This window comes from Apostichopus japonicus, chromosome 6 (assembly GCF_037975245.1).
Source record: "Apostichopus japonicus isolate 1M-3 chromosome 6, ASM3797524v1, whole genome shotgun sequence".
Taxonomy (NCBI): domain Eukaryota; kingdom Metazoa; phylum Echinodermata; class Holothuroidea; order Aspidochirotida; family Stichopodidae; genus Apostichopus; species Apostichopus japonicus.
Genome location: NC_092566.1, coordinates 7,569,639 through 7,592,413, shown reverse-complemented (window position 1 = coordinate 7,592,413; position 22,775 = coordinate 7,569,639). Strand labels below are relative to the sequence as shown.

Sequence of the window (22,775 nt, the reverse complement as noted above, 5' to 3'; positions counted from 1 at the left end):
TTGTTGGTAGAAGTGTTTAAAAAGAAGCAGGCATGCAAGTGAAGTGAAATTATATGCCTGGTGTCCTTTCTTGGAAGGTGCATGGGGCCGGTGGCGGGGGGTGGGGGGGTGAGGCAAGAAAGGTGATTGTTGCCCCTTTGGGGATTGCTGAGCAAATTCTTGAACATTTAATTCGGTTTTACTGCTCTTTGCAAGGTAGCCACACTTTTCAGAGATGATTATGGGTGTTGCCAAAAATATCAAAAAATACCAAAGGGAGTTGGAGTGATTGACACCAAAAATTAGCTAATGGCCACACTTTTTCAAAAGTGCATGTAAATGAACACCACATTTCGTACAGTGTCATACGCGAACGTAACAAATTTGAGCTCAAGGGATCAGTTAGGATACATTAACCTAGCTACCATTCCGTACAGCAACTTGAGAAGTAAAATAAAACAGATCTTCTGGCACTCGACAGTCCCAATGGTTTACACCGATCTTGTGCGGTTCTCTTGAGTTTCTACTCTCTCTGCTCCTTTCCTTTGATATGGCAACCACATTTTCATCATCCACATCGGTTTCTTTTGTAGATCAAGTTTGCCCGAGCGGAAGCCCTCTTCGCCCATGGTTACACTCAGGTCGCCTGTGACCTAGCTGTCCAGCTAGCAAAACAACTTCTCGAGTCTCCACCAGAGTTAGATAAAGCACCTCCACAGGGTTCTTCCAATCGGGTTTGTAAAATTTCAGTCGCTGCTTCCCATAGCTAAAGTCAGTGGTCTTACCTGTCAAGTTAACATCCTTTGGCATCCTGTCAAGTTGACATGCTCATGAAATACCCCACTCATCCCAATTTGTGTGTTGTATTTAACTATCATCAAAGGATACAACAGGACAATAAATGTTTGAAGTTTTTTGGTTGTGATACTAGTAGAATGAAACTATTTGTTAACTATGCCAGTAGCAGCAGGTCGTGTTTCCAAGTTTTGTTCCACGCATCGTCAACCATCTAGCATTCTTAACGAGCCGTAAAACATATGCATTATGTCCACTTTTATAGTCATTGTGTCATTCTCCATTTAACAGAAAAATCAAAACTTGTAAAAGGCTTCTACCCTTCCTCCAAGTATGTCTTAATATTTCTACTCCGTAAAGAAACTTGACTTCTTTCTGGAGTCATAAAGTCGATACTAATTCACCTTTTTCCTTGTAAATCCTAGAACCGAAAGAAGCACTGTTACCATTACAGCATCTTGGCCAGCATGACGTTACACAAGGTTAACTTTCTCGGGAGCGTTCTAGCACAGATCCCCGAATATCGACACCTTGCTTTCAGAGTCTGTATGTATGGCCTTGAGGTTGCTAGGCAACCTGCATCTACTAAGGCTATGGAGGTTAGTGCATCTGTTAATTGTAAGAAGCAGAAATCGGAGGTTCATTCCCACTCTAAGAATCATACTTAAAACTCATAGGAAAAATGAAAGTATGAAAACCAAAACAACATTCTTTCTATTCAAGTTACAGAAATTTTGCCAAATAATTTTAGGCAAAGACATCCCAGTTTGTTACTCTTGTTGTTTATTCTTTGTTCAATCACCAAATAATTCAAGATTCATATTTACAGTAAATTTTAATATATTGGTTTCTGTTTTTTCTCACATTAAAGTAATATGATAAAAATAAATAAAACAATATTAAAGAAATAAACAATTATGTCCAAAATATCAGTTTAGTTTTAACATGCAGGTGAGTTTTGATCCAAAACGGCGGCTTTATTTATTGGCAGGTTAAACTGAATTACCAGGAACAGGAGATTGTCTGTTTATTGAAACGGATTCCTCTCATGGTGACAGAGCTACTGATCATTAGAAACAAGGCCCAACAGCTCTGCAACGGGACGTTCCCATCTCGAGGGGACGCGCTCCTACCGACCATGCTAGCCACGTACATATTTGATGCTCTCTGTCTCCCATGTGAGTTAATTCACTCAAACCTCGATTGGGCAAACATGAGATTTCGTTCTCTCAAATGACATGTTTAACAATTTGTTACAAATTAGTAGTGACAAATGCTGTTTGATCTGTTTGGTAGTTCCTAATTTGTAAGTTAGTACCTGTTTAGTCCAGTACAAACATTTTTTTGAGTCCTACAAATTTAGTGTGGTGCTGTCTTTCATTTAAAATCCTTATCTCTAAATTCTTCCTTTTTGGTGTGTTTATGATGGAGATTCAGATTAAATGCTGTAGGCAGTCAAACAAGTTTACTCAGTTGTTCATATGAAGTCGAAAGAATGTGGTTTGACTGAATTATTAGAATTTACACAAGAGTGGACTAACATTAATGTTAAGGCCTGCGCTGAGGGGTTGAAGGTCATCGTCAACATTGCCTTAAAGGAGCATTCCAGAACATTTTAAGATGAATGTCTTTAAAACCCAGATCAGCTGTGTAAACATTAATATTTGCATAGTACTGCAATTGTCACGTCTGGACAGTCATTCTCACGTAGTTTAAAGGAAGAATGTTTGACGGATGGCCGTTTTTGACTTCCAATTATTGTTTGCTCTCTTTTTGCATCCTCAGCTGAGATTCCCACTGCTAGTACTTCAGGGGTGATGGCCACCTTCACTAGTGCTGACGTTACTGCTAACGACATGAAACTCGGATTTGATGCCGCCGTGGCAGCATTGGCCTTGAAAACCAACATCAGTGAAGCGGACAACCCGTTACTATGCGAAGGAATCAGGAGACATCGAGGGGAACTCGCTCTCTCTATGTTGGTGCACTACAAAGACCACCCTCTGAAGCATCGAAGGGTAAGCTATGCTGTTGCCATGGCGATATGAGTGAAATCATCCCATGTAGTTGCACGTTTTTGGTTTTCGCCATATATGTTGTGAAAACTTGGAATGCTAACATATATGCAACTTGTTTTTACAATTAATTTCATCATATCATAGTTTATATTTGACCTTGTCTGGTAAATATGGCCTAACAGGTGAACTATGGGTTGTATAAGTGTACTAAAGGTGAACTAGGGTTGTAGAAGTGTACTACAAGTGTACTAGGGTTTTAGAATGTACTACAGGTGAAGTAGGGTTGGATAAGTGTACTACAGGTGAACTAGGGTTGTATAATTGTACTAAAGGTGTACTAGGCTTGTAGAAGTGTATTACAGGTGAACTAGGGTTATATAAGTGTTCTACAGGTGAACTAGGGTTGTAGAAGTGCACTAGGGTTGTAGAAGTGTACTACAAGTGTACTAGGGTTTTAGAATGTACTACAGGTGAAGTAGGGTTGTATAACTGTACTACAGGTGAACTAGGGTTGTAGAAGTGTACTAGGCTTGTAGAAGTGTATTACAGGTGAACTAGGGTTATATAATTGTTCTACAGGTGAACTAGGGTTGTAGAAGTGCACTAGGGTTGTAGAAGTGTACTACAAGTGTACTAGGGTTGTAGAAGTGTTCTACAGGTGAACTAGGGTTGTAGAAGTGTACTAGGGTTGTAAAAGTGTACTACAAGTGTACTAGGGTTGTAGAAGTGTACTACAGGTGTACCAGGGTTTTATAAGTGTACTGCAGGTGTGCTAGGGTTGTATAAGTGTTGTACAGGTGTACCAGGGTTGAAGAAGTGTACTGCAGGTGAACTAGGGTTGTTTAGGTGTACTACTGGTATACTAGGGTTGTAGAAGTGTACTACAATTGTACAAGTGTACCAGTGGTGTATATTGTAACACAAGTGTCAAAGGTTTGTAGAAGTGTACCAAGTGTTGTATATGTGCACCAGTGTTGAATAAGTGTACCACAGGTGTACAAGGGTTGTTCAAGTGTATTTTAAAGTGTAATTTAGTGAAATTATGTCACTGATTTGACTTTGTATAGATCCTGGATGCTTTGTTGGATAAGCAAGGAGGGAAAGTTAAAGGGTCAGCTCAGAATCACACAGCGTCTCATCACATATTTCCCAAGCCCACGCACTACCCGTCTCAGAAGTACCCAGTGGTGGGTGGTCAGAGCAACAAACCAGACAACGCAGATTCCAAGAGATTGCAGGCCGAAGAGGCCCTAAACAGGCTCTCTGTGAACGACAACCATCACAAGGGAAATGCGACAGAATCTAGGGGAGAGGAGTCTGATAAAGCCAAGAGCCTCCCTGGACCGAGTGGGTATCTCAACAATAACAGTGCTTACTGGGAGAAGATGTTAGCCAGACAGCAGAAGAGAAGCAAAGGTCAGTGTCAGTCCTTTGCAGATCTGTTATATATATATATGTTAGGATCAGTAGGAAAAGGCTCAAAATAGGTAGTTTGGAAGGAAGTATGTATGTATGTATTTTAGATCCTCCTGCAAGCAGGAACTCGCGAAGAAGCCATCCTTGGCTTATAAAAGCCGCAAAGTCAGTTTGTTAGATTCATATTTTAATGTCCACGATTATGAATTGTCAATTGTCAACAACTCTGTAACTGGACGACATACATTATTCTTGGAGTGACTCGAACTGGGGACCTTATGATCGAAAGGCACCGGTGTTAACCACTGAGCTAGCACTCCCTTAAAGTAGTAGGTACCAGGAGAATAATAAGATAATTTGTAAGTATGACCTAACAAATTAAATAGAGTGACATCAGCAAATCTGTCTTAACAGATAATCCATTGGCTCATGTGGTCATCATCTATTGTGTTCAGATGAACATAACAAGAATCTGACTGTGCCCTTGAGAACAGGACTACAAATGGATTGATAAATGGGTGGGGGGAGAAGTGGGGGGGAAGTGAAGGGGTAGTTTGTTATTGACCAGTCACAGACAGAGAGATGGGGCATGGACCAGAGTGTGGGAGGAAAGAAAGTTAAGGGGGTGGATGGGTGTGATCAATGGGGATTGGTAAGCATTCCCTTATCTGACCTATGAGAAGGCTACAGGGCCTTTATAAAGTCATTTCTGTATACATGTAGGGCAAACTTTTCCCCACTTGTTTCGGTTCACAGGAATGGCAAGCATTGACAGTAGCGCTCCTGAAACCACCTCCAGCGACAACTCCCCCACCATGGGGCGCAGGTTCCCCGGAGGTTGGGTGAAGCACCAAGGTCCAGGAAGCGACAGTGGAAGCAGTGGTAATTCTAGCGACTCTCTGAGTTCAAGCAGCTCTGGAGAGGGCATCAGCGTCTCCAGGTCAAGAGGAAGAGATAGTAAAAGGTAATTTATAATCCAGTGATGGAAATAACCAACAATATTGAAAGCAAATAAACAAATTAACATGCAATATTGTTTGGTGTGATTTTGTAGAGGTTAAATGTTACTCAGGGGGCAAAGTCTTTAAAAGACATTGTGAAATCATACATTCATGACAAACATATAAATATATATATATATATATATATATATATATATATTTATATATATATATATATATTTATATATATATTTATATATATATATTTATATATTGAGTACAATTATCCCTCATTGTTTTTTTTGTGTTTGGTTTATTCCTTGAGTTATGTTATTCGCTTTGTATTTACAGTCCTGCTATTCAGGGTATCCCTTCCACTCTTCTCAAGATTGGAAATGGCGCTTCCGCTGACAATGGAGCAGACTCGAGAAGTTCCACGCCGAGTTCAAAGGGCAACAGGTAAGCGGAAAAGCGTTGTATATCAGTTTCTAGTATAGAAGTTGAATTTGTAGCCAGACAACAGCACACACACACACATATGGTTGTGTTTCCATGGAGAAAAAACCAATCTTAACAATTTATCTAAAACATCACATTGTCCTGCCATTTACAATGCTAAAAGATGATACTATGTATCAAATTATACCATCTATCTTAGAATGCAGTTATTCTGAGTCAACAAGCAGATGGGTGCTTTAATAAATATCTCCCATTGTCTTACATGAGGGAAGAGGAGAGGTGGGCACAGGGTCTGTGAGGATCGTTGATTGACAAACTGCTCTTTTCACAGCTTTCAATGTGTGACAACCTTATCTGATTCCTTTCTTTTTTGTGGATTATCTTATCAGGAAAGGCAGAAGGGGTCGCCATGACAACATACCTACTGTACCCAACCAACCGAGTGAAGCCTCGGCTTTCTTCTTCTTTGAGATGGCTAAGACGGTCCTGCAGAAGGCGGGCGGCCCCACCAGCATATCGGTCTACTGTTCCTCGTCGAGTCGGAAGCAATCTCCCCCTCATCGAGGTCTGCTGCTTTGTGCGTTCGAGATCGGTCTTTACGCATTAAGACTCAACAATACAGTCCAACCCAACTGGCTCTCTAGGAATTACTCTACCCACGTGTCCTGGATAACCAGTGAGTCGCTTATCGTCTTTGTCGTAAAAATTATAAAGATGGGGATGAAAAATTGTCCGTCTGTCTTATTACCATGGCTCTTGTTTGCAAGGGCAGTAGACAGTTTTAAACTTATGGTTCTCTGACCTGTTTCATATGGATGGAAACGCAACATACTTCAGGGTTGACTATTGCTTTTCTAAAATAACACCTTCAGGTAAGTGCAGTCCTAAAACAAAAGACTCTCTCTCTCTCTCTCTACAAGATTTTATTTTCTCCACAAGATTTTGAAAGAACACTTTGTTCATAATTGATTTTTCTTCTATTTACTTTTTTTTCTCACTTTGTAGATCAAGCTAACGAGATTGGTACCCCTGCTATAACAATGTTAGTGGAGGGATGGGAGGGCCATCTGACCCCTGCAGAGGCAGCGTCTGTAGCTGACAGGGCCTCTAGAGGAATGGATCCTAACCTTGTGAGAGCAGCCTCAGAACTTGCTTTATCCTGCTTGCATCACGCTCATGCGCTGAACCCCAATGAGGTCAACAGGGCCATTATGCAGGTACGTGGACACCCACCCTAGAAATGTATACCACTTTGTGTCAACTTTTCATCCATCCCTCCCTCCCCTTCTACTTCCTCAACTTTTCCTAACTACCCATTCCATATTTGGTAATTCTTATAGCTGAAGTTGTAAAACGTTCAGACAGTAGGTAATGATGGACACAAAAAGCTGTCAACTAAAAAATTTTTTGAATAGTGCTAAGCTCACAAGGATTCAGCATTTCCCCAAACATTATCGGAATTCAAACAAGCCTTCCCTTTTCCACCTCTCCTCTACCCGCTAGAAAGATAAAATTAATTTTAAGTTATTTCTAGTAATACTTTCATCCACCAAAAAAATACGTCCTATCTGCATGACTTGCTGTATTCTCCATCAAAGCTGTCATTTTTCTTTTATTTATTATAAGTATATTTCATTTGGTTTGGTTTGGTATGGTTTGGTTTGGATTGGTTTGATTTGATTAGATTTAATTTTTTTTAGATTTAGATTTAGATTTTGATTTTGAATTTATTTTTATCATTCAATTTAGTATTCTGTGTTTATTTCTTATGGTTGTTTCATTCTTACTTCCCAGTGTAAAGAACAAGACGCGGACATGTTGGAGAAGGCTTGCATGGCAGTGGAACACGCAGCCAAGGGTGGCGATGTTCACCCTGAAGTCTTATTCAATGTGGCCAAGCAGTGGAAGTGGCTCTACGATGACTATCACCACAGGCAAGATAGAAGCCATGACGATAACCATGCCAACCAACAGCAGCAGCAGCAACCACAAGAGAATCCTCCACAAATGGTTCAGCAGTTCCATCCTGCCCCTAATGTTCCCATATGTACTGCATATGGTCTTCCCCCACAGATGCCCCAAGGACTCAGACATAACTACCACATGGGGTACCCGGACTACATCCCCATCGATCCCTATCTCGTCAACGTCAATGTCGGTATCCGAGGATTCCGACCCAGACAGCAACATGTGGTCGGAGATCGCAGGCTTCCGGTCCATCGGCCGCCCATGGGGCAGGATGCCAGATTACAGTGGACCGTTCCCCAGCTTTGTCTACCCCATCAGAGTGCATGTTTCTACCATCCACAGCAAGCTGGCAACATGGCACCGAGACAAGCCCTCCAGGCTTTACCCCAGGGCAACAACCCTATGGGGCAACCCCAGTTGGGACACTTCAATGCTCCGGGGGGCGTGGGGAGAAACGGTCACCCACTACCGCCCTCTCAAGGACCTCCAGTGATCCATGTAGGCCAGACCATGGCACCACCTCAACAACCAGACCCTGGAATTGTTTACTTACATGCAGCGTATCGTTGCGGCATGCTCGCTATAGACATTCTCAAGCCAAGGCTCCACGACGAGCGGCCGCAGTCGCGCTTCTCGAGCCACCCTCCATACGGTGAAGATATCAAATGGTTAATGAAGATTGCGATGAAACTAGGTGAGTTGATGTCTGTAAGAACATTCTTTAATTTCATTATAAGAACACTTGTGTATACATCTTTGGTCTTCTGTTCTTTTCATCAGTTTTGCACGCTCTATTTTTCTTCTTCTTAATACTTTGTGACTTAAATTATTGGGGGCAACTGATGTTTCTACAATTAAAAGGAATATTAGTAAATGTTATTGATAACATTAACATCAATTTTCACTTTTAGAATTACTGAAAATGTAATCAATGTAAAGCAAGGGAAAATTTTCACTTCCTGATTGCTGCCATGGCATCACACAGAACAAAATGGCAGCTGCCAGCTCACATAACATGACTGTGGGATGCAAATTATTTATCTGTAAATAGCTGTTTGAGATGTGTAACCATGGAAATCTCCATCACATATTGGTGGCGATGGTTGGGTTTATGCGTCCATAAGTTTCTTAATTTCTGGCAAATATGACCAAAAAATACCAAATTAATTCACACAACATTTCTTTATCTATGCTTTGCAGGCACTAGTTTTCTCCAGCAATTCTGTGCATGCGTCCAGAATGCGGTGATGAGCCCATCGGTTCTACATTGCATAGCGTGGGATGCTGCCCAGTACCTGTACAACACAAACCAGACACCGGTCCAAGCCAATCTCCGTTCCCCGTTCCTCAGTCCCATCGTCCAGAAATGCGTTCAAATGTACATACAGTGTATTCATCAGCAACTATATCAGATAAGAACCAATGACTACGATGATTTTATCAGTATGGTACAGAGGGCCCAACAGGCGTTCATGATGGCCCCAGGAGGCCTTCAACAGTTCAGCGATTTTATTCAGTCGTTAGGACGATTGCAGCCAAGCCAAGGCGAGCTCTGGACTCGGCTGTCGGCGAGCCTATCTGGAAATGTTGATCATAATATAAAGCAGATGAAATCCTGAGGTTAAAGAGCTGAAGTGGATTATGGAAGAAGGTGAGGGTGGGGGGTAAGGTTGGAGGGGATGGAAGTGGAGTGGAGAAAACTGGTTCAGTGGGAGAACAGTTCGAAAAGATGTCAGAAATGGATACCAAAGTTCTGACAAGCCATCCAGCATAGAATATCCAAGAGTCTTCACCATCCCTTAAAATCTGTCTCTGTCGGAATGAGAGAAGGATAAAGGCAATCGGCAAAGTGTGTAATGCAAAGAATACCAATGTAGCTTTGTGCTACAATAGCCTGGGGTTGTGCATTCTACCTGAATGTACAGTAAGTGTTTTCAGTATTTCAAGGCCATCAGTGTTGGCCCCATATTTTAACATGCTCTTTTATGTTGCTTAAAGCTTACAAAAGTATTTTCCTTGAGATTCTGAGTCCTCCAAAATTGTTCTCCGACTTTTGAGAAATGTTCAAGTAAATAATTAAATATATTAGTGTCGAAACATTTCCTTGAGTGCTAGCAGCAGGAGCAGGAGTGACCATTATTTTTGACTTTCTAGCATATACCATTCGGCTGGCTATATCGAAGACCTATAACCATCTGAATGTGGGTGCAATGTAACTTTTTGTACATTGGTATAGCACTCTAGCACTAAATATGTTGGTTACTGGTTGTACTGATGTCGCTTCTGACATTCAGCAACTCCAAAAGTGTGTAAGTGTTCACAAGAAGTAGCAACAGCCTAAGCCTGCATCCTACCATAGTAAATACAGTTGAACCTACCACACTGTAATGGTGGAGGTAGTCAAGCCTAACCTACTTTGCACATAACAGTTGGGATTGCACTGGTTGAGACTCAGAGTCAGAGCCAACTCATTTTGCCTCATTCCCAAGAAAAGAAATATTTCACATCTTTCCTACTGATTTTGAAGCATAGGTGAATCCTGAGGGTAGAGGATGTGATCATTTAGATGCAACTAAAATGCTTTGAATTTAATCAAACAAATCAGAGAGTTTTGAGTCAATATCAAGTGACATTTTTGTTTTATAGTTCTTTAAAATTGTCCAATGGTTTGATGTATATGATAAAGAAAACTGGTGGATAGTAAGTTTAGACACTGAAATATGTAATATTGGGTAATTGAGAGAAGTGGAATATGAACTGAAAGTGTTTGTGCATTATTGTGGTGTTAAGTGTTACAGTCAGAGAGGTTCTTATGGAAGACGTTTGTTCATAAATTGAAGATGCTTGTGGTTCTGATGCTTGAAAGTCAATTCTGTGTGATTTTGTGTTCCAAGTTGGCAAAGTTATTCATCGTAAAAAAAAAATGTAAACAAAAAAATTGAAGGTTGGTGCATTCCATCCGGTAGTGTGTACAGTGAGTGGTCTTTGGTTTTTGATGAATGTTTTGACAGGTCGCGTGTACAGTGGTCTTTGGTTTGATGGATGTTTTGGCAGGTCAAATTATGACATTTTAGATTTACACAATAAAGTGTTAATTTTTTGCATGTCAAGGTGTATGAGGATGTTAGAGTTGAGAGAAAATTGTAATTTTGTTTAGAAGGGTAAAGTGATAGCGAAGAAGGGTAAAGTGATAGTGATAGTGAGTCGATAGCAAAAGAGTGGCAATCTTTATTGGATCAAGATAAAGTTTTAAATGATAATTTTGTTGTGTATGACTTAATTTGGGATAGGTTAACAAGGGATGGTTGAAATATGCAGAGCTAGTAAAAATTGATTGAAACTTACAGTAACACTGGCATAGAGATTGATTTCAATATTTAAAAATGACAAGAAATCCACCTATAGCGAACCATGTATTAAAAATACAGTTTAAAATTCTGTTGAGGGGAACAAACTGTAGAGCAGTGGATGGAATGAGAAAGAGCCATTATTTGTGATAAGCGGTTGCTGAAGGAAGGGGGGGGGGGGAAGGGCTGGGATAATGAAAGACAACATTTTTCCCCTATGGCAAAAGTTTTTTTCTTTTTTGTGGTCACATTGATGATAAAACACATAAATTCCTAACTGTTAAAAAGTGAATATTTGTCAGGTTTTGTTAGTATTTTAAAGTGTGACATTTTGTCTTGGGGTACCTCAATTCTTCCTAGGTATGAAATATTTAGGTTGTCATGGATAAGGATATTAAACACAGCATCTGTGTATTGGGTTAAATGTACCTTGGGGTGGGATGTCTATTGGTGTGGGGTGCAATAGTGATACACCGTTCCTTACCTGTTGTTATTGCTTGTCCCCAAGTCAAGAAGCTTTATTCCCTGTGAATTTTATGTTCAGTGGAAGCCAAATCTTGAAGTGCCCCCTCAGTAAGCTGATCAATTTATGAGAGCAATGGTGGTTATTTGGTGAATGTACGTGCATATCACGAGAAGAGGTGTACTCGCTCTCTTAGGTTTAACTCAACTTGCTAAGCCTAAATTTGAAGAAATTTACTGGGATATCAGCAGCAACAATCAAATGTTTTATTTTTTGTCTGTAAATATTCGATATCAAAAATTATGGAATGAAAATCAAAAAATTTGTTCTGTTTGTAAAATCATCAATCCCAAGTTTTTAAAATGATTTTTTTTTTCCATTAGATTTTTGTTTTTCCTTTTCATTTCTATATTTTGCAACATTTTGAGTATTTCAAATGGTTTTGATGAAAAAGCCGATTCTATAATTGTTCTTCTTTTGTTTTTTAAATTTTATTTTTGTGAATGAAACGTTTTGCCTTCCAAAGATCAAAAAAAAGAAGAAAAAAAAATTAACCCAAAGGTACGAAGCAATGGAAGTTTAGTGTTGCTTTGTGATGAGTGATTTCTGATAAGAGAAAGAAACAAAAACTGCCTTTCAGACTAAAAATTTAAAGCCTTTTTAAGTTTTAAGAAAGTTTAAGCCATATATGAATGACATTTAAGGTACAATAGATATACATGGCATCTTTAATTAGAAACTTTTTCGTTTTCTATTCTTCACATTTTTGTGTGTTGAAGAAATGCAAATGCCAGCATTTTAGCAATCAGTTAATTTTTGCTGCTGGAGCTTTTGGTTGTGATCTGACGTCTGTGTTGTAGAACTAGAAGAATGTTTAAGGCATCCACTGAGATAAGGAAAAAGAAAAATATCAAAAGAGTGAATTTGATGATTTCATATTTTTTCTGTGGTTGTTTTGAGCAAGTACTTTATGTATTGGCCTTTCTTTCTACATGGTAAAACTTTTTGTCCCAAATCATTTTATCATTTTCTTTCTTTCTTTCTTTGTTTGTTTTTTGAGTATTTCTTGTAAATAACCTTTGCTTTTCTTATATCTCAGGAACTTATTTTGCGTTTTTGTAAAAAAAAAAAAAAATTACAAAAAAAAAAGACCAAAAAATCAACAAAAAACAAGAATGATATAAAGAAGTGAATGTATACAACCTGTTAAAAACATAAACCTTGTCGCTAAATGTGGTCAATTCTTCCCAGAGGGCTATTTGCATATCTTAAAAAAAGTGAAAGATGTTTCAAAACTCTTTGTTTTGTAGTTTGGTTGCAAGTGTTCAAATTATTCTTACTTGTAAACTTATCCTCCCCACCCCCCTCCCCACCCTTACATAAAATGGTATTCTCAATCTTTTGAAAAACCTTGTTTATCTTTTGTTCAGTTATGTATGAAATTGAGGTGCTTCCCCTTAAAAGTCCTAGCAAATTAGCGGTGACCAGTAATGATCCTGTAAAATGTGCCAGGTGAATTAACAAATTTAGACTGTAACTACTTTAAAATTGGAGGAATTCTCTTAAAAAGTAGGATACCTCATTTTCAAAGGGTAGATTGCACTTTATCTTGGTGAGGCACCACCAGCCCATTGGCTGATTGGCTTTCCCATATTGCTAGGTTATATGTTGCAGTTGTTATCTTATTGGTCATTTTATCAACAAACTGATGCGCTTTTAAGCTCAAACTTATACTGTCTGTGTCATTAAATGTCATTTTTGCATTCGCTGCAGATAAATTTGATACGGAGTTGAACAAAAAGTCGAGATGAATCTCATAATCTGTGTTATTAGTTTATGATAGTAAATCCTCCTCAATATGAGAACACAAAGGTAATCATTTCTTCCAATTGGATTGATAGAGCTGAAGTTTCAAATTTACTTGTGTTAATAGAGATGCAATATGTAATAGACCTTCCTGTATTAATGTATCACAGGTCATGGACACAGAGGGTGGGTTGGGGATGGGGTAATATACACAGAGGGTGGGGATGGGGGTGGGGTGGTTGTGGCTTTGGGAAAAGCATGTGTGATATATGTGAAGCAATTTTTAAAATATGGACACATAAATGCCCAAGCGCCTAATACTTTCTTTCTGTAAAAATTTTCGTTTTCAATGATGTAATGTTAATGTAAGTTTATTTCCATTATAAAGTGAGAGCCTGTGTAATTTACAGTTTTATCATATTTATCGCTGGAATTTAGCAAAACTGAGCAGTGTGTTAAACTAACTTCAAACGGTTGATGGAGGATCTCTGTGAGTCACACAAACGAGTCAAAGCTAGAGGTTCATCGACTTAAGCAAACCTGTCCAGTGTCTCGACTCTTTCAAATATTGATGAGAAAGGGAGGATTTGAAAAGGTGTCTACTTAGAGATTTCATCTCCAACCTTGCATGAAGCTATTTAATCAGTCACGGTGACTTTCCAAAATAGAATGGTTCCGACAAGTGTATGAGATTCCACCCCATCAATGGTTGGACTTCAGTCCAGCTATTAGATTTCTTCCATGAACTTTTGACTATTATGTAGAGTTTTGACTATTACGTAAAGTTTTGACTATTACGTGAGTTATGTTGGCCACCCTGTTTCCTTCTCAAGTCATATGCTGAAACATGTGTACACAGTTAAATTCAAATTCTATCCGTAAGCCATCGTTTTCTTGTTCCAATTTGAAATCTTTCATTTCTAAAGTTTAGGAAAAATGCAATTAAAACTGTTTGAAAATTGACATTGAAGACACTTAATGCACGATTTATAGCGATGCTTGCTTGGTTTATTAGTCTGTTACATCCCAAAGGAACCAGGGGTGTTTTAACAGATGTTTTCTTATTTCACGATTGGTGGAGGAGTGGAAGGTGTGGTGGGAGGGGATGGGGAGGGGGGGCTAGTAGCAACAACAAAAATTAAACATGTGCAATGGATAATAGACTCATTACAAAAACACCTTGAGGTATTGGAATCTGAATTGGGGTAAGAAATTAGAAAAAAAACATTATTTCACCCCTAGATCTGACCCTTTTAAAGAATAATATTTTATTTTTTTCCATGACAAAAAAAAACAAAATTTAAAATACTGTGTTTGGTGTGTGATTTTTACTAGTTATGATCAAGGTATACCTTCTTCCTATACAAAAAAAAAATACAAAAAACAACTTGTGCATATGCATTTGATGATCCTCTTTCATTTGTGCTGTGTACTAACAATTAGTATGCTCGCTCCATGTATTTCATCCACGATGTTCGTATCTGGATAATAAAATAAAAATGTGGAAAAAAAAAATTGTCACCTTGCCATCCTCATTTCTAACTCTATATCTCTCTGGTGATTCACATCTCGTCCAGGGGCACAACCACATATACTCTTTTTTGGAGGGGAGGGGGGGGGGCATAAGGCTATAAAGTTGTGCCTCAGTATGCATGGTTTGACTTCTAAAATTTAAATTTGAGAGTCAACTTCAATGAGCCCCATGCCACACCCCCTCCGGTATCTGACCCCTACCCTTCCATATAGGTTCATGCCCCTCCCTTAAATCAGTTGGGGAATTTAAAATATTCTTTCATCCTCCCCCAAAACCTATGTTAAGGCTGTGTACATCACTGATGTCGGCTTCCTTGTCGAAAGGACACCGTGGTATCCATGTTTTTTTGTGTATTTTTTTGGTAATGGGAGACCAGAGTATACTATGGCCTATGTCAGAAAATTTATCTTAATACCACTCCTGCCCTCTGCCATAATAAGCTGGTATCACTTTGGTGATTCAAGAACCATTAACTGTTCTATTGTGTTACTTGGAAACGTTTGAAAAAAAAAAATATTTACTAGATTTTTTTTTTGAGAACGTTTTATTGGAATTTACAAACATTTTAATCCATTTATTGGTTGTCCGAATTTCTGTTTGATATTGATATATTCAGGCTTCACTGAATTGATTCTGCATCTCCGACCCTCTTTCAACTCAAACATCTAGCTAGTGTGAACTTGATTGTGACATCACAGATGTACTAATCAGCCACTACCATCCTTGGTTGTTACACACACCTGGAACATTGTCCTAAACCTACGATGATGACAGATGTTGAAAGGAAGCTTCAAGAGACTCAGGAAGAAAAAACAAAATTATATGCTTTCTCAAATTCATCTGACAAGTGGAAACTTAAATTTTGTTAGGTATGTCAATAATCTGCTAATTTTTGGATCAAGAATACAACATTTGAGGTGTATGAAGGTGTGTCATTGTATTCACATTGTACTCACATTGGTTTATATTCACAGGCTTTTAACACTGATGATGGCTAGACTCAATTCATACTACCCCATCGGACTGCTTTTTTGCTCCTTGGTTTATCTAAGTACAAGAAGCCAATTGTTTTTGGTGGAGGTCAATGGTCATTTGGAGTAATTAGGAGTCAAATTGTGGAGAAACCTTGCATCAAGTAGACAATTTCTCTTGGACAGAATTGGTATGTATGTGTACCACATTGAGTACAAGAACTCTGTAGTCGTTGGTAGAGATCAACACTCATTTGAGGTCAAATTAAGAAAACCTTGTAAGCCATATCTGTTTACGTTGAGTACAAGATGACAATAATTGTCCGTTTTGGTCATCAGCTGCCAATGTGAATATTGTTTGTCACTCTAAATATGTCTCAAAATATGTTTAGTTTGTCATATTTAGTATGTATATTTTATTGGTAGCCCATCAATATATGCTGGTCTTTGGTCTGAAATATTATCATAGTGTCATGATCAGGATGGAAAAGTTCCTATGGAAAATGGCACTCAGGGTAACCAAGGAGACAAAAGTGAGCATGTGACGTCACAATCATATTCCTACTGCTAAACTTTCTAGCGGGTAGGGGTACTTGCGGCAATTTAAAAAAAGTAGCTGTAACAGTAATTTTAAGATTTGAACAACAGGCAATCCATTTACTTTAACTATAGACCAACGTATTAATATCCATTTCAGCCTGTAAAAGTCAGTGTAAAACAAACACTTTGTATAACTTAACATTAATATTAATAAGGGACTCCTAGGATTGGTAAGTGATAATTCTCAGCGGAATTTTCAAACCACAGTATTAATTTGAAACCCTCTCGAACTGTATTGTCTCAGTTGTCTTACAAAACGAAACGAGTATTGAATTTGTGATCGGAAATCAATCAAACGAAAGAGACATTTGGAAAAGTAAAATGAAAAGAGAAAAAGATATGATTTGCAATTGGCATATATTTTGGAAATCGTGATTATTGTTAGTTATTTGAAAATCAAAAAGAGTATTAAATTGCTGATTTGGAACCAATCAAGCAAAAAATACATTTTTTTTAATAGAACTTAAAATGCAGATAAAGAGGCATGATTTGCAATTGGCAGTTATTTTTTTATAATTGTTACTTATTCAAAATTCTAACTCATGTCAAGCACCATTCAGACCTGGAATAAACAACACAAACGATGACATCATAGTTGACATTAACCACTTTACAATAGCACACGGCAAATAATGATATGCACCACTACAATATTACTTCCTATTGATACTCAACAGCAGTGGAAAAAGAAGTAGATATTAAAGGACCCTGTCAATAACTTACCTTTCCAAAGAAAGATTTACTGATGAATTAGCATCTTAATTAGAATTTTAATTATCACCTATTTGAGTTAAGATCATACAAATAACCCATTGCCAAAAAAAAAAAAAATGACAGTCGGAAATTTTTACACATTTATAAATTAATACATCCTTAGAGAGACTAAAAATTTCTACCTTCAATTAAATGCACCTCCCTCCCCTCTCTGCCCCCCTTTTCTTTCATTACTCCTTTCTTTTCATTCACCCCTTCTTCCTTCAGCATATCCACTTCATGAAAACCCATCAAACCATCCTCTTTACCATCAGGGCTGTACAAGATTTGACAGGGATTGCTTGAACATTAATTAAAACTTAACTAACCCTTTCTTTAAATAACACCAAAATTCTGAAAGCAAGAAAAGGCTCCAAGTCCTACCACTTTATCTACCACAACTTTTATTCTCAAACCTTTATCATTAAACGTTTTGTACGTTAACACTGGCATTTATGTATTAGTGTTTCTATTAATATCAGATGTTTAAGTGTTAACATTTAAAAGTAAACAATCTGTGAACCAAAAAACATGTAACAGCCTCGCTTAATCTTGATTTTTGTTAAAAATAAATATACTGTTAGGCATTACTGTCTGTTTATAACAACATGTAATAACCTTGTACTTTTAGCACATAACTGAAAAATAAAAATGTCTCTATTCATTTAAGCCTCAAATAATTTTAGGTATTTTATCAACCCCCCTACCAGCCCCACCCCCCTTCTTTCCAGTCTCTTACAATTTTCGACAAAATATGCTGTTAGACATTGCTGTATATTGCTCATAACAGCATTTAATAACCTTGTGTTTTAGCACATAACTGAAAAATAAAAGCACCTCTATTCATTTCAGCCTCAAACAATTTTTGGTCTTTTATAAAATCTCACACTCTCTTACATTATGAAAATAAATATCTTCAACTTAGCAATGGTGTTGCATGTGTTAAAGTCAAGCCTCAACTGACTTCTAACCATATCAGAATCTTAATAAACAAATTATTCCAAAAACTCTTGATTGTCATGGTAACTACACAATCTTGTCACTGATAACTACTATGTCCACAAATGGTATTTATCGGTGTGGAATGTCACTGTACAATGTCCGCAAAAGGTACTTATTTGGGTGGAATGTCACTGTTACTATGTCCACAAAAGTTACTTATCGGTGTGGAATTTCACTGTTACTATGTCCACAAAAGTTATATTTATGTGTGGAATGTCACTGTTACTATGTCCACAAAAGGTGTTTATCTGTGAATAATGCCACTGTTACTATGTCCACAAAAGGTGTTTATCTGTGTATAATGTCACTGTTACTATGTCCACACAAGTTATTTATGGGTGTGGAATTTCACTACTATGTCCACAGAAGGTTTCCCTCTCTGTGGAATGTCACTGTTACTATGTCCACAAAAGTTATATATATGTGTGGAATGTCACTGTTACTATGTCCACAAAAGGTGTTTATCTGTGTATAATGCCACTGTTACTATTTCCACAAAAGGTGTTTATCTGTGTATAATGTCACTGTTTCTATGTCCACAAAAAGAGTATTTATTTGGTTGGAATGCCTCTTTTCACAGTACAAGCCAAGCAACAACCTACGGCAACATAGTAAACAAAACAAACTGTATTTGTAGGCTGCCAAAGTTATGTCCCGAATCAAGCTTTAAAATTCCCTCCTATTCTGACATTATGACAAACTTTCACAAGCATCTGCCAAGAGGATTCGCAGAAAAGGATAGGCTGCTGAGTGGTGCAGAAAATGCCAATATGTAGTTGTAGTTAACGAAAGATAGATATTACCCTATAAAGCAAAATATCAACACTATAAAGTAAAATATTACCCTATCAAAGCTTAATGACACAGAAAAAAATATATATATTAAAAATATACTTTATTTTGTAGGCTGCCAAAGTTAGGTCCCGAATCAAGCTTTAAATTCTCTCCTATTCTGACATGATCACAAACTTTCACAAGCATCGGCCAAGAGGATTGGCAGAAAAGGATAGGCTGCTGAGTGGTGCAGTTCAGACTTCAGTAGGACAACATGCCAATATGTAGTTGTAGTTAACGAAAGAAAAATATCACCCTATAAAGCAAAATATCACACTATAAAGTAAAATATTACCCTATAAAGCTTAATGACACAGAAAATAATATATATATTAATAGTTCTTGTGACGTGTCATAAAATGGTAATTGGTTTCTGAGAACTGAAATGTTTTGGCTGAGCAATTCGTAGAGTTTCAGTCAAACATGGAATACAACCAGCATTAGTACTTAATTAAATGCTTTTTAATTTGGATTTTAAAATTTATCTTCTTTTCTGCTTCTATAAAATTTTGGCTATAAATCTTTAGTAAGTTTGTAACAAAATTTGTGTAGTACATTCTCAATACGTTTTACTAAAATATCAATCCTTTTAAATTTTACATTATCACCAATCTGTTTAAAATTTCAAAACATCCATCTCTCTCACTTTCATCTCATGCCCGCCCTGTCCCGTCCCCCCCCCCGATTCCCCCCATCCCTCATGTCAAGCATAAATGACAAACAAATCGTACATTAAGGAAACAACAATAGTCAACCTTCTGGACTACAGGACTATAAATGTACATGATAATCGATATCTCAAGAAAAATTGTCCAAAATTTCTTAAAGATTTATTTAGCCAAGCTTTCGATAAAAGCACCAAAGAAGACAGCAACCAAAAGAAAAATTGCTATGTCAAATATTCCAGCTTTGTACAGGCCTAACTTATTGGACAATCCTTTACAATGTGTAGGCCATCCAAAATGCTGCATCTCGCCCACAGTGGTTTGCATAGATGTACATATAAAATCTTTCCCAAAACAACAGTGGCATAGCTGTCTCCTTTGTGTCACATACCTGCCACACAAACGTGCCACATTAACGTGCCACATAAACGTGCCACATAAACATGCCACATAAACGTGCTGGCTACCCGACAGGGTTGTCACAAGTAGGATGGACATATCGACGAAAAGCAAGCAATGGATGTTTACGTCACAATGGCGATGTCAGCCCAAATTATTCAACGAGAGTAAGATTTTAAAGCGGTGAGGTACTTTTTAAGGTCATTGGTAGAAGTAGGACGGATCAGATTTAAATACACAAACTGCAGATAAATAAGTATCTTTAACTCCACGGTTCAACTAGCTTGCATCACAACATTATTAATTGTAATGGAACTTAACCTGAATTCAGTATTGTGTTACATTGTGTTACATTGTGTAAAAATAACTGCTGATTATTATTAATTACCATCACATTAAGAAGTATGTAAACATCTTTTAAAAAAAGGAAGTGTAATACATTGGTACCAGCTTTAGATGTTAAGTACAGAGATCCTTGTAAACTACAAGTATTCTTCTATTCTTTTCTTTTACTTTCCTTTCCTTTATTTGCCCAAATGTGGGCAAATCAAGATGGCAACTTTTTGGGATTGACCACACAGAAGGAGAAGAAAAAAGAAAAAAAAATACAAATACAAATTAACACAAAGCGCCTAAACTCCACAGAATTGTGGGCGAACAAGTGGTGTCATTGTAAGAAAATGATAAGAATGTGGTAAACTTCAATGGTTGCTAAGAAGGATCTGCTAAACTACAATTGAGACTACACTTTGGACATCATGATAACATATCTGTAAAAAGAGAGGGCGCCATCTATGGATTTGCCAAATGAGAGGAAGAAACAAGCAGCAAATGGCAACAATTTTGTCAAACTTGTTAATTCTAAAAACAAAGATATAAAGTTCATATTTAATGGTGGATTGATACACAATCCGTCTACAGTCTTGATCGAACATTAGAGGCGATTTAAGGATAAGACTCTAAGGCGTATTTAAAGGGTGCTGGTTATCTGACCTAGTTTCGAATGAGGTGTAACAGAAGTGTTAGACACTACCATCGATCCCAGAAAATACACACACAGCTTGCTACCGTCGGTAATTAGACACTAGTGTACAGTCAGTACATACAGCTGCAGTCAATACCCACAGCACAGTGTACAAACGATACAGCGATAGACATCTCAGGTCCAGCTAAAGATAACAAGCTATCACAGAAAGTTTACTTTTTAAAGATGGCAGCACGCTGTTTGGGGAGAGTCTTCAATGCCTTTAAGTCAAACAGCTTGAAATGTTGAAAACTAATTTCTCAGTACTTTTCAACATAGGTTTTCAACAGAACTGAGAGATCTGTGAAATCGGAAAGGCAGATCGCGGACAAAACTTGATTACGTTAACACCAAAATAAATGAAGCATTGCTCCCACTAGCTGGCAAAATTTACTAAAGTTTTGGGTTACAGATCTAGCTGTAGGCAAGAAGAACATACACAGTTTCAGAGTTGCAAATAAATTGCAAAAGACTGATACATGTATGGACACAAGCAAGACATCTATAGTAGCAAGGAATATAGAGGACACATTCTTCTGTCCTCTTACTATCATAAATACTATTAAAAACAATTGATCCAATAGTTACTTTTACACTTTTCGAATCCATCTTATTAAAATACTTAAAGCAGGTAAAATACTTAAAGCAGGTCATTTCTCTTGGCCCCTTATCTTAGTGTTCTAAAACTGCTCTTTTTGAAAGAACAAGAAGACTTTCAACAGCATTAGATTCTCGAAACTTCAATAAACCGTAAAAAAAAAAATGGCATCTTAACAGGAAAGGAGAAATATCGCATGGTTTTTTGAGATGCTTTTACTCGTCAACCTTAATTCACATACAGTCCATGCAACGTGGCGGGGATCTGTCGATCGATTTCTGCACGACCGATTTCGGTGAAGTCGGCTGCATTCAACACGAGCAAGAAACTACTGGGATTTTCGGTCTGTCTGACAACAGCAGAGAGTATAACACCTGCAAAGAAGAAGATGGACAAAAGATGTGCTTGACTTTTCTGACAATTTTGTTTCTACAGTTTGAGAGCCTTTATTTGGGTCATAACATTATAAATAGGTGAAGTTCATAAGTCCGACTTCAGATCAATCCCAGGAACGATTAAGTCACTAGGTCCCTTTTTTGTTGATCTAAGATAATCGATAATAGATTTAAATATGTTTTCAGCAAAAGTACCATATCCAAACCAAGAAATGACCGATTTATACAGTCACCGAGGGAAATACCGCAGTGACCTTCATCCCGCAAAATTACGGTACGAGAGCGCTTTCGAAGAGTCTCAAGGCAGTTACGAAATAACTGAATGATGATATGCCATCTAAGTTGATTCCTCTCCATGAAAGGCACACATAGCATGAACTGAATCATATCCAAACCCCAAACTGACTGATGTTCCGTTGGAAATATCGCAGCGACCTTCGTCCGCAAAATTACGGTACAAGAAAGCTTTTGTAGAGTATCGAGGCAGTTACGGAATAAGAGAATTGATTCCTCCCGATGAACTGGACACATAGCATGGACTGAAATGATGGTCTGTGTGCTACACTAAGTGGTCCAGTCAATTTACTTGATGAACTTGGGGATGTTTAAAGGGTAACTCCTTCAAACATCAAAGGTCAACGGTCTACAATGCATGAACATTAATTTTGTGCCTAAAGTCATTTTCTTAAAAGAAGAAGCAATGGTAAAGATCTTCTTGATGTTACAGGATGAATATGCTTATGATGTACAGCTCCCGCAAACAGCAAAGAAATTTTTTCTTTACTATTTGGAAGAAATCCTATAAATT

The 22,775-nt window shown here is 37.8% G+C and overlaps 2 protein-coding genes and 2 long non-coding RNA genes across 6 annotated transcripts in view; 2 read left to right on the top strand and 2 right to left on the bottom strand.

Moving 5' to 3' along the window:
- The window catches only part of LOC139968830 (zinc finger SWIM domain-containing protein 8-like), a 28,400-nt gene extending 15,431 nt beyond the window's left edge, over nucleotides 1-12,969 (top strand). Inside the window, exons 9-19 of the mRNA XM_071973332.1 lie at nucleotides 573-713; nucleotides 1,200-1,373; nucleotides 1,766-1,952; nucleotides 2,560-2,792; nucleotides 3,860-4,208; nucleotides 4,965-5,172; nucleotides 5,501-5,608; nucleotides 5,998-6,284; nucleotides 6,614-6,825; nucleotides 7,403-8,270; nucleotides 8,777-12,969. Of these exons, the coding sequence (XP_071829433.1) occupies nucleotides 573-713; nucleotides 1,200-1,373; nucleotides 1,766-1,952; nucleotides 2,560-2,792; nucleotides 3,860-4,208; nucleotides 4,965-5,172; nucleotides 5,501-5,608; nucleotides 5,998-6,284; nucleotides 6,614-6,825; nucleotides 7,403-8,270; nucleotides 8,777-9,195 (3,186 nt within the window). The 3' untranslated portion in view covers nucleotides 9,196-12,969. The remainder of the gene's footprint in view (nucleotides 1-572; nucleotides 714-1,199; nucleotides 1,374-1,765; nucleotides 1,953-2,559; nucleotides 2,793-3,859; nucleotides 4,209-4,964; nucleotides 5,173-5,500; nucleotides 5,609-5,997; nucleotides 6,285-6,613; nucleotides 6,826-7,402; nucleotides 8,271-8,776) is intronic.
- LOC139968848 (uncharacterized) overlaps nucleotides 1-22,775 on the bottom strand; it is a 190,391-nt gene that overhangs the window by 141,710 nt on the left and 25,906 nt on the right. The window lies entirely within an intron of this gene.
- On the top strand, nucleotides 13,385-20,299 carry LOC139968832 (uncharacterized). Its single transcript, XR_011793545.1, has 2 exons — nucleotides 13,385-15,595; nucleotides 15,701-20,299. It is a non-coding gene; the product is annotated as an uncharacterized lncRNA (long non-coding RNA).
- Nucleotides 16,638-22,775, bottom strand: part of LOC139968831 (beta,beta-carotene 15,15'-dioxygenase-like) — a 27,238-nt gene continuing 21,100 nt past the window's right edge. For all 3 annotated transcript variants that reach the window (XM_071973333.1, XM_071973334.1, XM_071973335.1), the window contains one exon: nucleotides 16,638-21,946. In XM_071973333.1, the coding sequence (XP_071829434.1) occupies nucleotides 21,801-21,946 (146 nt within the window). In that variant the 3' untranslated portion in view covers nucleotides 16,638-21,800. The remainder of the gene's footprint in view (nucleotides 21,947-22,775) is intronic.